This window comes from Chelmon rostratus, chromosome 24 (assembly GCF_017976325.1).
Source record: "Chelmon rostratus isolate fCheRos1 chromosome 24, fCheRos1.pri, whole genome shotgun sequence".
In the NCBI taxonomy this organism is placed as follows: Eukaryota; Metazoa; Chordata; class Actinopteri; order Chaetodontiformes; family Chaetodontidae; genus Chelmon; species Chelmon rostratus.
Genome location: NC_055681.1, coordinates 7,941,547 through 7,955,373, shown reverse-complemented (window position 1 = coordinate 7,955,373; position 13,827 = coordinate 7,941,547). Strand labels below are relative to the sequence as shown.

The window sequence follows — 13,827 nt, the reverse complement described above, 5'->3', positions numbered from 1 at the left end:
TTGTCCTTTCTTCAGAGTGAATAACCACTCAAGTCAAGTCAAACAAGCAAAAACAAACTAAGGTGGGATGAAGTTACGCTTGACCGTTGCCCATTTCTGTCGCTCCTGTAGCTGTGGCAAATATTCCTTAGCCCACCTTTTCCAAAACAGGTCAGAAATGTATTGTACCTGTTTCCATCTCCGGCGTGCATTAACTGTCATCCTTGTGAAAGAAACCGGGTGGAAGACTGGGCTTAGATTTGAGAAGAAGAAGGTGGTTGGGTGTTAACGCTTCCACGTCGTTTGGATCTGTGGATTCTTTGGTAAGCGGTCTGCTGTTCAGAATTGATTCCACCTCACAGAGTACTGTGTGTAGTCCCTCCTCATCCAGATTTTGAATTCTCAGCGTGGAATTGAGAATCTTCCTGATGGAGCGAATTAACCTCTCCCAGGCTCTGCCATGATGCGATCCAGTAGGAGGGTTAAAAGTCCACTTGATTCCTTCTGAGAGAAGTGTATCATTGATTTGCTCCAGGTTCCATCCCTCAATGGCTCGTTTCAATTCACGCTCTGCACCAACGAAATTAGTGCCATTGTCGGAACGTAGCTCTTTGACCTGCCCTCTTCTGGCAATAAAGCGTCGTAAGGCATTGATGAATGAATCTGTGTCCAGAGATGAAGCAACTTCAATGTGCACTGCTCTTACTGCCAAACATGTGAAGATGACTCCATATCTTTTCACCAGACTCCTCCCACGCTTGATGTCAAAAGGTCCAAAGTAATCAACTCCAGCATAACTGAAGGGAGGTATATCGGCTGAAACTCTGTCAACAGGCAAATCTGCCATTTGCTGTTGTCCCACAGCTCCATGTAGCCGGCGACAAATGACACACTTAGCCAGGACTTTCCTTATGGCAACACTAGCCGAAGGAATCCAATAGCGCTGCCGCAGCCTTGACAGCACATGGTTCCTGCCACCGGCGATTATAGCTGGGTGTTTAGACTCCTCAGGCATGGCAGCTTTGCTAAGTCGTCCTCCAACTCTCAATATCCCATCCTCCAATATGGGACTGAGCTTGTAGGACTATTTCCTTTCACACACTCACTCTTTCGCAGACATGCTAATTCATCTGGGAACCATCTTCCTTGACAAAACTTGATTATTTCCAGTTCATCTCTGATCTCTTACACTGAAAGACAACCATGACCGGATTTGTCGTCATTTACCTCCTTGTTGAGAGCATCCACTTGCGCTAAATCAGGCGAAGATTGAGACAGATGTGCGACAATTTTCAATTTCTTCCTGACGTTCAGAAGTAAAGTTTTGAGCCTCAGAATCCAGGCCATCACTCTTGTGAGACGAGTCCATGATGAGCTGCAATTTATCAAATATATCACAGCATCATCCTCCTCTTGTTCCATGGAAACAATGTCACCCAATGCCTTAACTTCTGGGTCTTCGGATGGAAGCTCTTTCAATCGCTCTGGATTGACAGGCCACATTTCCTCTGGCTGTACAAGAAATGAGGGACCAGATACCCACACCTCATTTTCCAGGAACAGCTTTGTCCTTAAACCCCTAGAGGCAAGGTCTGCTGGATTACATATAGTAGACACATAACGCCATTGCGATGGATCAGAGACTGTCAGTGTTTTGGTGGGCAATCACAATTTGGACACAATGTGACAAGCCCGGAGGCACGAGGTTTTCTGGACTAAAAATACAGACTCAGACACCACAGCGAGGTTTCAAAATAAAAGAATTATTTATTTAACAAAAGGGGCTCAGGATATAACAACAGCTCATAAACAGTATGGCAGAAAAGTTCAAACAAAAGTCGCTAAGGATAATTTGGCAGAATCAACTAAACTCAAAAAGGGTTCAATCGGCTGGAACAAAGTAACAACAAAAACCAGATCAAAGCTAGAAAAATACTAATAATCAACTAGAACTTACTTACGACAAAACACTATGAACAACGGGAAGACAAGGATCAAGGAAGCTAGCGAAATCACGGCTGGGTACAAGGACATGGCAAGAGACAATCTGGCACAGGACAAAGGGAGACGCGGACTATATATACACCAGAGAACAATGAACAGGTGGAGACAATTAGGGCGGGGTAGACAATCAGACAGGCGGGAAACACACCAGGAAGTCAAGGGGCCTGAAATGAGAAGAGAGTTAGGTTTCACAATAAAACTGGAAGTGTAAGACAAGACATGATGCTCGTGAACAGAAACACTTAACAGATCTGACGAGATATGACACAATGTGCTCTTTAAAATTGGGTGGATCAGATCAAAGAGGAGAAAATATGAATACATTAGAATTTGAGTTATGGGCAGAGAAATTCAGAAATCCATTGTTCATCCCCAGTGCAATAGTTAGATCTTAGCCAATAAATGAACTTGAATCATCATTACTGTATGACATCTGCATATCGAATGCTTTGTAACACAAAAGCTCTTGATTCTGTGTAGACTTCTAAGTCTACTGTATAGTTATTATGTCCAATAACCTCTGTATCTACCAATACCTGGAATCAGTGTCACTTTATCAACCACATCTACCTCCTCTGTGATTGTAAACATCTAGAATCCACTCTTCTTGCACTAGAAGGTATTTTTTTTATCCTCTTTGCCAGAGTTCTATTATTGCTGAGCAAAACATTTTTTCTATTTTTTCTTAGATTCGTTTTTAATTTTTAAATTATTTTTATTTTGACCTATTTGCACAATTTCCAATACTTTTTGCTTATCTATCACATACAGCCTGTAGGGGGCAGCAAGTCAAAGCCGCTCCGTTTTAGCCCAACACGAAGAAGGCGCACTTTCGCCCCAGGCTGTTTCCCGACAGTCCGACGCATTCCATGGACCTTGTGAAATATTTCTCATTTGAGGCATGTTTTCAATTCAATACAATAAAAAATTCTTATCATATAAAATGCTAATGGTAATAAAATGCGTAATGCATCACCTCTTAGTTTTGTTCCGCTACAGATGTTTCACTTTGCATCTGTGCATCCGTTTACCAAAAAGATTACTGCAACAGCGCCACTGTGAGACAATGGCGTGTTACTACAGATTTGCAACAACACCTGCACACTGTTAAAATATTTCCCAGAAGGGGCACAAAGAAGGATCTGATTTATTCCTCCAGGGTACAAAACAGAGGCAGCTTCAGTTCATAAAACCTTTTATTGAAAGTACTCTGGAATGTACATTTTTAGAAAAAAGAAGGGGAAAAAAGTTTGCATCCCATGTTCCTCTACTTTCCTTTTTTCTCTTCAATAAGCAGGATTTTTTTTTAAAGAAAACTCAAAGAAACAAAGCAAATTTTTCTTCTTCTGAGACAATCATCTGGGTATATATATTACAACCTGCCACAATACTATTTACAAATCATACAAAAAAACAATAAAAGCTGCATCTCATCTGTCCCCCGGTTTCTACAACTAGTCCAAACACATCACTGTTCACTGACGTTGGAGCTCAACATAAGAGCCAAACAGAAAATCAGCAGAGTCAATCAGAGTCGAGCAACAGTTAACCAGCTCAGCGTCAATCAACCCGGTGTTTCAGATGACTGAGTCAACCAGAGGTCCTCCTCAATCAGATGTTGACTGACAGAGGAGGTGGAAACAGATTCTGAGTCGGCTTGAAGCCAACTAGTGTCCGACGTCAGAGGCCAACTGGTTTTACTGGACTCTGTACTTGTAAAACCAGCACAGACCCTTGGTGAAGTTCCAGCCCAGAGAGACAGAGAGGACGTAGATGAGACCGAGCAGAGCGAAGGGGTAGAGCAGCACCACGGTGTTCTTCAGGAAGGGTAGAGCTGTGTGGATGACGCAAGATGAACACATCAGCACACGCTCAACCACATCTACATGAATGATCCCCCTCTGTTTTGTGTCATACTCCAACCTCCAGTTTGAGCAGGAAACACTGTACATCACATCACTTTAATTTCATTTATGATAAATCACTGGCACACACAGATCTTCTCTGGTTTTCATTGTTTTCAGGGTTACCAAAGATTCTGAAACTTTAATTTTCCTGGATTTCTACTGAAATATGAGAATAGGACACCAAACAACAGTTATTATCATTATTAATAACCACGCAGATTTCTTTCTAAATCGATAACTTGTTTGGTTGCTAAAATGTCAGAACATTTCCAACAGCCTGCAATGTCAAATTGACAAAATGATAAATTCACCATCACATAAGACAAAAACAGCAAATCCTCACAACAGAGAAGCTGATGATCGAAATACTTGTCAGTTACTTGTGGTAGATAGTATTTTGACTTACCGTTGTACCCTAAGAACGTGATGTAGAGATAGTAACTGATGGCAATCAGCCACAAAGTGTTCCCGACAAAGTATCCCAGGAACCAGTCTGAGTTTATCACCACAATATCTGAAATGCATAAAGAAAAGTGTGAATGTGGTGATACAGGAGGAAAATAATCCAAACAGGGCTAATTTCTATGCCTGGTGTTTAGATTTAGTTTTTATCTTAGTATTTTGATAAGTCATGCAATTTTGGTCATGAAATGAAACATTTAATTATACAATGATACGAAAGAAGGTTGAAACATCCACATGAGACCAAATGTTAAAACTCGATCCAAAGTGAAACACTTTACTTGTGCTTTAAAACAATAACTACAAATAAAACAAATTACTGATTTAATGGAATTTAAAACTACAGTAAATGAAGTAGAACAGTGGCCCAAATCAAATCTGCATTTAAGACAAAATGCACATTTAACTCTACTCAAGCCAATTTAATGCCTTGAATTGGACAATGTCATTTCAGACACACTGATACAACTCATACAGAGTTGTGGCTGACTCACGGTTGATGAAGAAGAGCTGCAGGAAATGCAGGATGACAAGAAGGGGGTAGAAAGCATTGAGGTGAACATCGAATGCATAGCCCCACTCCACATCAAAGTTTCTGCTGGGATGTTTCAGAAGGTACTTGTTGCTGACAATCCTGGAAGAGACAATAGTCTATCTCCAAGTTCAGTTTTACATGAGCTGTACAGATAATTCAAGTCAACTCCAGTCCAAAATACACAGATATAATTGATTTACCTCAATACCATAACTGGAGGAAATCTCTGTCATTAGTTCCATCTTATATAATAAACTAGGCTAACTTCCTACTCACCACATTAGGGTTGATATGAGTAGACCGACTCCTATACAGTCAACAAAGACCACCCAAAGCAGCAGTTTCAGAGTCTCCAGGACTCCCATGTCCAGCACCAGACCAAAACCTATTGTTGACACTGCAGAGGATTGAGGGAGTGTTCAGTTATATTAAATCAAACAGGTAAAGTAGGCGAGGAGTAAGAGTGCAAAAGACTAGACAGACGCTGTCATCAAGACTTGACCACATGAGTACAGACTTACCACAAAGCCAGATGCTGAGCAAGACCAGGAAAGCTGGATCGTCCCTGGCCCACTGGTCCTTGGTCTGTTTTCTGTAGTGGAAGTTGCGGTACACTCTCTGTGGTGACGTAAACAAGTAAAGCATCTGCCACAGGGCAAATTCAAAGTCCATCTGTCTGAAATGTAGTAGCCGTCGCAGGTACTTGTAGCGTTTGGCGCCTGCCGTGTGACGTGCGGCATCCCTTGAACCGGGGGCACCATTGCTTTGTGGCAAGGTGGTCGGCAACATGGTGCTGAACATCAGATTGGAAGAGATTGATGTAAGGACACGAAAGAGAAGAAGGACAGGTTGAATCACTGTTCACATTCTGAGAAATTTCAACACCGTCAACTAAATGCAGATTAACCACCAAAAACAAGCCTAATAATTGCATTTCAATAGTTAATGTTTTGGTCTTGTCAATCAATTTTGTCAGCAGATGCATCATTCTCATTTTAAATTTTGTCTGTGGAGTGAAGCTCCAGGACTACAGCTGACGGTGGATCGATGGTGGTTGAGTTTTCCTCCAAAATATCAATGCATTCAAAAATAAATTTCAACAAATGCAGGGTTTCTGCTTCAACATCCATATCTAATATTGCTTTGCATGAACGGCTTAACTAAACAATCCCAGTCCTACAAACACAAACAGAAGTTTCTATCACGCCCAACCAGTCCTGTAGCTTAGTTGAGGTTTACAAAAACATGCACGGAATCTAAATCTCACTTTTCTATAATACGCCCTTTAACAATTGTTATTATTTACACATGTCCTTACTTACACATCCTATCACCAAACAAAACGCAAACCTGCTTAAAAAAAGAATGACAACACAGAAACAGAGGATGCTATTACAAACCTATGCTAAATATTGATTAAGTTACGCCAAACATGTCAGAATTCGTTAAACGTATTGATATATGAACCAATTAACAGCGTGCAAAGGTAGTTTTAGCCCGACGAAGCATTTAAATATTTAATTTCCATTTTCCATTCGCTGTGTTTGCTAGTAGACACAGTTAGCATGTTGCTAACTAGTTTAATAAGATGAGAAGGCCCAGCCACTCTCACGACTATTAGACTTGGCCTAAACGCTACTGTGAGTGTTTTTTTAATGAGCAATACAACTAAACTTCTTAATCCAAAATAATATTCACCTGTTTTTTTGCCGAAGACACCAACCCTGACTTGTTTCTGTGGCTGTTTGTAGATGCTTCCTGAACTGTCGCGAAAGTGCACACGTAGATACTTCCGGTAACAGCCAGTTCATCTTGGGAAATGTAGTCGGAGGTGAAAGGCAGCATCTCCTGCAGTCATGTGAAACATTTCAAAAATATCCAGACTTTAAGAAAAGTAAATAAAAGTCGTTGTTTTCAGAACGTACCAATATTATAGTTACTGACACAAAGTGAAGAAGTAACTTATTATGAAATAGGGACGTAATTTCAAACGGAAGTACATTGTCATGCTATTTCCGCTAACTACGCCATAGCTGTTTGACTGGTAGTATAACTAAGATCACCGCTGTTCTGGTCAAGAAGGCCAAATAGCGAAAGGTAAGAACTAGCAACATATTATGCACGAATAAACGTTTAAACCTATGTGCTCTTAAATTGCAAGACCAGAGCAAAATGAAGTGTTTGAGGTTATAACACCGCAGTAACCCTTGTACAACACTGCAATGCCCGTGTCCTTGAGTAACTTGCTCTTAGCTAACGCTATTAGCCTGCAAGCAAGGAGTCCTCCTTGGAAGGTCCATGCCACTTGTTTACTGTCTATTTGTGATTCTATTTTACCTCAGTATATTCAGGATATCCCGCTTTCTTTGTATGTGTATGTGTATGATCTTCTTGGAACACTTGCTATGAGATTTAGCATCGTTGTTGTTGTTGACAGTGACAGTTATTAAGCTAGCTAGCACTAGCTATTGGGGTTCTGGATATGTATACTGCCACTGGGTTACAAGTTCATTAGATCGACCTGCACAAATTATTCAATCCACTGCAACAGCCCTGTTTTAAATCACGCCTTTGTGAAATATGCAGATTATAGGTTAATAATTTCTGATACTGCCTGGTATTGTTATCTTAAATATAAACTCCAGGTGAAGTGCACACTGTTTTTTGGGGGGGGAAGCAGGGCCAGGATTATTTATTTTTCTCTTACAATTGAAGACTTCAACCCAAAAGGACATGAAGAACATCACATTAAAAGTTAATGTTAAAGTCGTTTAAATCTAAATCTTAAGTCTCATTTATTGGAATTGTTTAACTTCTGATAAAAAATAATGTTGCTTCTGACAGATGGACTGAAACATCTGGCAGCTACGTTCATGACTTCTCTCCAAATGTAGCACATTCTTGCAAATTGTTGGTATTCACTCAATTTATCAATTTTAGTTGAATGAATCTGCAAGAATATAAATAATTGATCAATCATGATATCAGGATCAGGTTAGCTCACATCTTGGCTGCTTTCTCTCTCTCACAGCATCATGTTGCGACTGCCAACCGTCGGCCGAGCTCTGGCCGGAGCCGCCAAGGGCAGCCTGGCTCCCTCCAGCGCTGGTAAGACCTCCTATGTATGTGTGTGTCTGTATCTGTGTTTGTGTGTGTGCGTAGTCAAGGTCAAGGTAACCAACAATAATTTATTCTCCTCACTCTAATTGACCAGGCTTGCAGTTTAATCATTGACACCAGTTATATCATTGAATTTATATAAAATTTAGGATGTATCTATCTTTATCCCCTCTTTGTGCGTCCCCTCTACTTTCAGTGCGAACTCCAGTGCGTGCTGCCAGCAACATGGTGGAAGTGTTTGTGGATGGGAAACCTTTTGAGGTGGAGCCTGGAACTACCGTGCTGCAGGTGAGAAACAGCAGATTATTTTACTGTAAACTCAAGCACATGGTCCATATGGTCCTCTCATATTTTATACTTAACTTCTTACTTTGGCCTGTTTTGCATTTTGGATTGTTGTCTGTCTGATTTGATCTTTTTAGATTTTCCCACCTCATCTTGACTTACTTGATAATCACTTGAAACCCAGCATTCCATCCTTTTTGACAGTTACTCCCATGATACTGTTGCAAATGCAAATTGCATTATTCATGTCTCTGTTAGAAAAACAGAACTAACTTTGATCTTCACTCAAAAAGTTTACTGTCATGTTTTGAAGGGTTAATCTTAATCATGTGTCACATGTGGACTGCAGAAAACAACAGTATCCTTCAGATACTCATTAGTTGTTTTCTTGTTGTTTTGCCTGATGACTGTTTCCACTTCAGGCATGTGAGAAAGCTGGAGTCCAGATCCCCAGGTTCTGTTACCATGAGCGCCTCTCAGTGGCAGGAAATTGTCGTATGTGTCTGGTGGAGATTGAGAAGGCTCCAAAGGTAACGGAGCACATCTGTTTGTCTTTAGGCACGTTATTTTAGTAGCCACTCAGCTGAAAGTGGATTGAATTGAACTAAGAACACTGAGATAAACTAGATCTCTTTGCATAGAAATTGCTGTAAATGGTTGCAGTACTACAGTCCAGTTGATGTGTGTGTGCTGTCATGTGTCCCCCAGCCTGTAGCAGCCTGTGCCATGCCCGTCATGAAGGGTTGGAACATCCTCACTAACTCAGAGAAGACGCGCAAAGCCAGGTACGATTTAAAAATTCAACTTTTAAAATCTCACCGAAGTTCGTAGACTATGGGAAACAGGCTTTATTAATGTGTGTGTCTCATCAGAGAGGGAGTGATGGAGTTCCTGTTGGCCAACCACCCACTGGACTGCCCCATCTGTGATCAAGGAGGAGAGTGTGACCTGCAGGTGCAGACATTTGCTGCCTAGCCAGTACAATGAATTGAACGTTGTGAAACTCAACAGAAAGCAGTTTTTACAGTATGTCCTTGTTAACACTCTGCCTGCTGCGTTCTTAGGATCAGTCCATGCAGTTTGGTTCAGACCGCAGTCGTTTCTTAGAAGGGAAGAGAGCGGTGGAGGACAAAAACATCGGGCCGCTCATCAAAACCATCATGACCCGCTGTATCCAGTGCACACGCTGCGTCCGGTAAGCGTCACGGATGTCCTTTTCTTTGGCCATTTCTGCTTTATTTAGATCGATGGTAACAGATGGAGAGAGAGACAGGAAAGGCGGGGGGAGAGAGGGGGTGACATGCAGGAAAGAGCCAATGTATCAAGGACTCAGCTTTGATACATGGTACATGCTCCGCCAGGTACATGCTCCACCAGACCACCCAGAGACGTCCATATTTTTCTCCATCAAGAATAAAATGATCATCTGTTATTGTCATTTCAAGTGGTGAAAGATATGATATCTTCCAAGAGCTCATTAGTGTTTTTCTGTGTGTGTTTTTTGCAGTTTTGCCAGTGAGATCGCTGGGGTTGAAGACCTTGGAACGACAGGAAGAGGAAACAACCTGCAGATCGGGACGTACGTAGAGAAGATGTTCATGTCGGAGATGTCAGGCAACGTTATTGATGTCTGTCCTGTTGGCGCCCTCACCTCCAAACCCTACGCTTTCACTGCACGACCATGGGAGACCAGGTAGGACATGATACTTTCAGTTAATGAACTACCATGCATGTTCACTTAGCATGCTTATTTTTCAAATCTGATTTGATCATGCCGTCTTTGCAGGAAAACCGAGTCGATTGATGTGTTGGATGCTGTGGGCAGTAACATCGTGGTGAGCACCAGAGGCGGTGAGGTGATGAGGGTGCTGCCCAGGCTGAACGAAGACGTCAACGAAGAATGGATCTCCGACAAGACCAGGTGAAATACAATCAGACCGAGGCCAGAAGAACTGGGTTCAGGAGGTCCCACAGGGTGCCTGCTGGAAGTTTCACCGTGTTTCAGATTGAATCGAAGAAGTACCTTGACTAAAGAAAACAAAACCCCCCAAAATGTGTGTCCCCAGGTTTGCATATGATGGTCTGAAGAGGCAGAGGTTGACGCAACCAATGGTGAGGAATGATTCAGGTCAGCTGACCCCAACCACCTGGGAGGACGCTCTCTCTCGTCTTGCTGGAGCAGTAAGTGTGTGTTTACTTCTACATTAGATATTTATGTTTATTCCTCTTTCTGTACTTTTTGTATGATAGCAGATAGGTGATATTTACGTCTTGTTATTCATGCAGCCAAATGTGTCTTTATCCATTACTAGGGGTCATTTGTGACAGCTAAGGGATCCCCGGGGCATTTTAGTTGTGTTGGCATATTTGTTTGTACTTTATGCATAAACCTGTGTGTGCTGTGTGTGTAGCTCCAGAGCGTGCAGGGCAATGAGGTAGCAGCCATTGCAGGAGGGATGGCTGACGCTGAAGCTCTTGTGTCCCTCAAAGACCTCCTCAACAGACTCAACTCAGAAAACCTCTGCACTGAGGAGCTCTTCCCGATGGCTGGGGCCGGGTAAGACTGCGTGTCCTTCTATACACAGTGAGAATATAACGCGCAGGTTTCCACTGTCTCCTTAGTGGTGCAGTCTGTGTCGAGCTGTCAGCTGACACTGCTTCTTTATTCTCTCTCTCTCTTCAGCACTGACCTGCGCTCCAACTACCTGTTGAACTCTCGCATCGCCGGCATTGAGGACTGTGACCTGCTGCTGCTCATAGGAACCAACCCACGCTACGAAGCCCCGCTCTTCAACGCCCGAATCCGCAAGAGGTACACAACCCCCATAAAACAGGAAATTGTCACTTTTATACTTGACTTTTTGTATAGATTAAACAAAAAAGATATAACTTGTGAACTGGCGAACTATAGAAGTGGTAGTAGGTGGATTTTGCTACTGCTGAGCAGAGCCAGGCTAGCTAATTTTGTCTTGGAGCTAAGCTGTTGTAATGAGGGTAATTATTCCTTCGGTGTTGTCTCAGACAAGAAAACACTGTTGGATCATGGGATATAGCTTGCGGACACTTGAAGTTTGTAACTTCCCTCTGTCTTTCTCTCTTGCTCCTCGTCCTCTGTCAGCTGGCTCCACAATGAGCTGCGCGTTGCCATGGTGGGTCACAATGTTGATCTGAGCTACACATACGACCATCTGGGAGAGGAGGCCTCAGTACTGAAGGAGTTGGCTAACGGCACACACCCCTTCTGCCAGGTAATGAACACACACACTCTGACTCAGAGGACGTTTGGAGCGAACTTTTGTGATGATTAATGGACTGATGTGACTTTTTCTCTTTTGGCAGCTCTCAGATGAATTTTTGGCAGCTTTTGCTTGAATTCTTTCCCCTCTCTGTCTCCAGGTCCTTTCAGCTGCAAAGCGTCCAGTAGTGGTCGTGGGCAGCAGCGCTCTGCAGAGAGAAGACGGAGCCGCCATTTTGAGCGCCGTGTCCACCATCGCTCAGAATGCCAGAACCAGCAGTGGAGTGGAAGAGGGGTGGAAGGTCCTCAATGTCCTGCACAGGTACAACTGGAAGTCATTTGAAGTCATGACTGTGGTTTTAATTGTTTTGAATTTGAATGGCTTTTTTTCCCTTTTAACACATGAATTTAGTGAGATTTAATACTCGATCAGTCTTTGTTAGTGAGGTAAGGCTTCTTGCTCATGCTTTGTGCGTGTGTGTGAGCAGAGTGGCCAGTCAGGTGGCTGCATTGGACCTGGGCTACAAGGCTGGTGTGGACGCCATCAGGAACAACCCACCCAAAGTCCTGTTCCTGTTGGGAGCTGATGCCGGCTGCATCACCAGAGCCGACCTGCCGAAAGACAGCCTCATCATCTACCAGGGTACACACACACACACACACACATAGAGAGAGACATATACCACGAAGCATACACACATTCAGAGGTATCCGTGAAAGTAAAAAAAAAAAAAAACTATGTTACTAATTTCTGAAAGCTTATTTAAAATGATTTTCAACCCATCCAGGTCACCATGGTGATGTAGGAGCACCAATGGCGGACATCATCCTGCCTAGTGCTGCGTACACAGAGAAGAACGGCACCTATGTCAACACTGAGGGCAGGAGCCAGCACACCCGGCTGGCTGTCACTGCTCCTGGACTGGCCAGAGAGGACTGGCAGGTCATCAGAGCTGTGTCTGAAGTAAGCAGGGAGTCGTCCCATAGCACATACCGATGTTCACACTGTCAGCTCGACCTAAAGCTAAATATTCCGTCTTTGTGCATTTGCAGCTGGCTGGCGTGACGCTGCCCTACGACTCTCTGGATGAGGTCCGATCCAGACTAGCCGAGGTCTCTCCTAATCTGGTCCGTTATGACGACGTAGAGGAGGCAAACTACTTCAAACAGGCCAATGAGCTCGCCATGGTACGCACACAAACACACACACTCAAACATCCATAGAGTCAGAATATGGAGACATGAAGACTATAATGTCGGCCCATTTCATTCTCATTCGAAGGCGTAACCCATCCTGCTCTGCCTCTGATTGGCTAGTGCCTGTTGCTTGCGTTGGTTCAGGCAAATTTGGCAAGGCACGTTACCTAGATAATTGCCGTAGCTGCAAAGGCCTTGAATGTTTTTGAGATCTGAGAGCTGCTGGAATTTGTAAGTTTGGTAAGTCAGTAAGAAAATGATGCTTCTGGTCTTTGCAGACTGTGAACCAGGACCTCATAGCAGCTCCTCTGGTACCACCTCAGCTTACAGTAAAGGACTTCTACATGACAGGTGAGTGTGCATTCTTTAATAGGTAATACAGAAGCAAAAATATAAAAATGTAAAATAATCATCCCTCTGGTTCTGTGTTCAGACTCGATCAGCAGGGCCTCCCAGACGATGGCCAAATGCGTCAAAGCGGTGACAGAAGGAGCAGCCGCCGTCGATGAGCCGTCAGTGTGCTGAACGCCCGATAACACTCAGAGTACAACAATAAACTCTCTCCTCTGCTGAAACAGCACACGTTTCCTGACGGAACACTCTGCCGCTCCTTAATTTAAAGTTGTCCTTGATGCTTGTTGTATACAGTTTAATCGTTTTCACCCCAGAGAACGATCTTTGTCGAATACAGATGAGAAACATTCAGTATGAATAAAACCTTAAGAATGTCTTTTGCCAGTTTGAGTGGTTTTCATTTCTTGTATTTTTGGTGGAAATTCAGCACCTAATGTCATTTATCATTCTTTTATCTGTTTTATTAATGTATCTTGTGTAACAAAACTCCATCTTAAACAAACTGTTGTACCTCAGACATTAATGTCTGAACTTTGCAGGCCGCATTTGCCAAATACTCTGTGAAATATGGTCAAATCTGGCTTTCTGCACAGGCTTGCTGACATGCAGGCGGCCTGACGGAAGACAGTCTCACAGAATCCAGGTCAGGTCAAGGCCACTGAGTCAAGTGAATGAGTTAAGACATGAACGATCTGATTGCTGTGTCTATTGTAAAAGTCTTGTTAGAGATCGAGGCTTTACAGTTCATT

General features: G+C 42.9%; 2 protein-coding genes across 2 annotated transcripts; one reads left to right on the top strand and one right to left on the bottom strand.

Moving 5' to 3' along the window:
* Positions 1–3,161: 3,161 nt before the first annotated feature.
* On the bottom strand, positions 3,162–6,656 carry unc50 (unc-50 homolog (C. elegans)). Its single transcript, XM_041966269.1, has 6 exons — positions 6,586–6,656; positions 5,409–5,680; positions 5,164–5,284; positions 4,847–4,986; positions 4,297–4,404; positions 3,162–3,817 (listed from the first exon to the last, which is right to left on the bottom strand). The coding sequence occupies exons 2-6, from the start codon at positions 5,674–5,676 to the stop codon at positions 3,681–3,683; spliced, it is 774 nt and encodes a 257-aa protein (XP_041822203.1). The 5' UTR covers positions 5,677–5,680; positions 6,586–6,656; the 3' UTR covers positions 3,162–3,680.
* Positions 6,657–6,902: 246 nt separating this feature from the next.
* Positions 6,903–13,454, top strand: LOC121627337 (NADH-ubiquinone oxidoreductase 75 kDa subunit, mitochondrial-like). Its single transcript, XM_041966191.1, has 19 exons — positions 6,903–6,984; positions 7,919–7,995; positions 8,204–8,295; positions 8,715–8,822; positions 9,001–9,077; positions 9,165–9,246; positions 9,357–9,487; positions 9,800–9,985; positions 10,079–10,213; positions 10,359–10,473; positions 10,704–10,849; positions 10,976–11,104; positions 11,411–11,540; positions 11,689–11,849; positions 12,016–12,170; positions 12,316–12,491; positions 12,581–12,715; positions 13,003–13,075; positions 13,158–13,454. Exons 2-19 carry the CDS (start codon positions 7,923–7,925, stop codon positions 13,247–13,249), a joined length of 2,196 nt encoding a protein of 731 aa, XP_041822125.1. The 5' UTR covers positions 6,903–6,984; positions 7,919–7,922; the 3' UTR covers positions 13,250–13,454.
* The last annotated feature ends 373 nt before the right edge of the window (positions 13,455–13,827 follow it).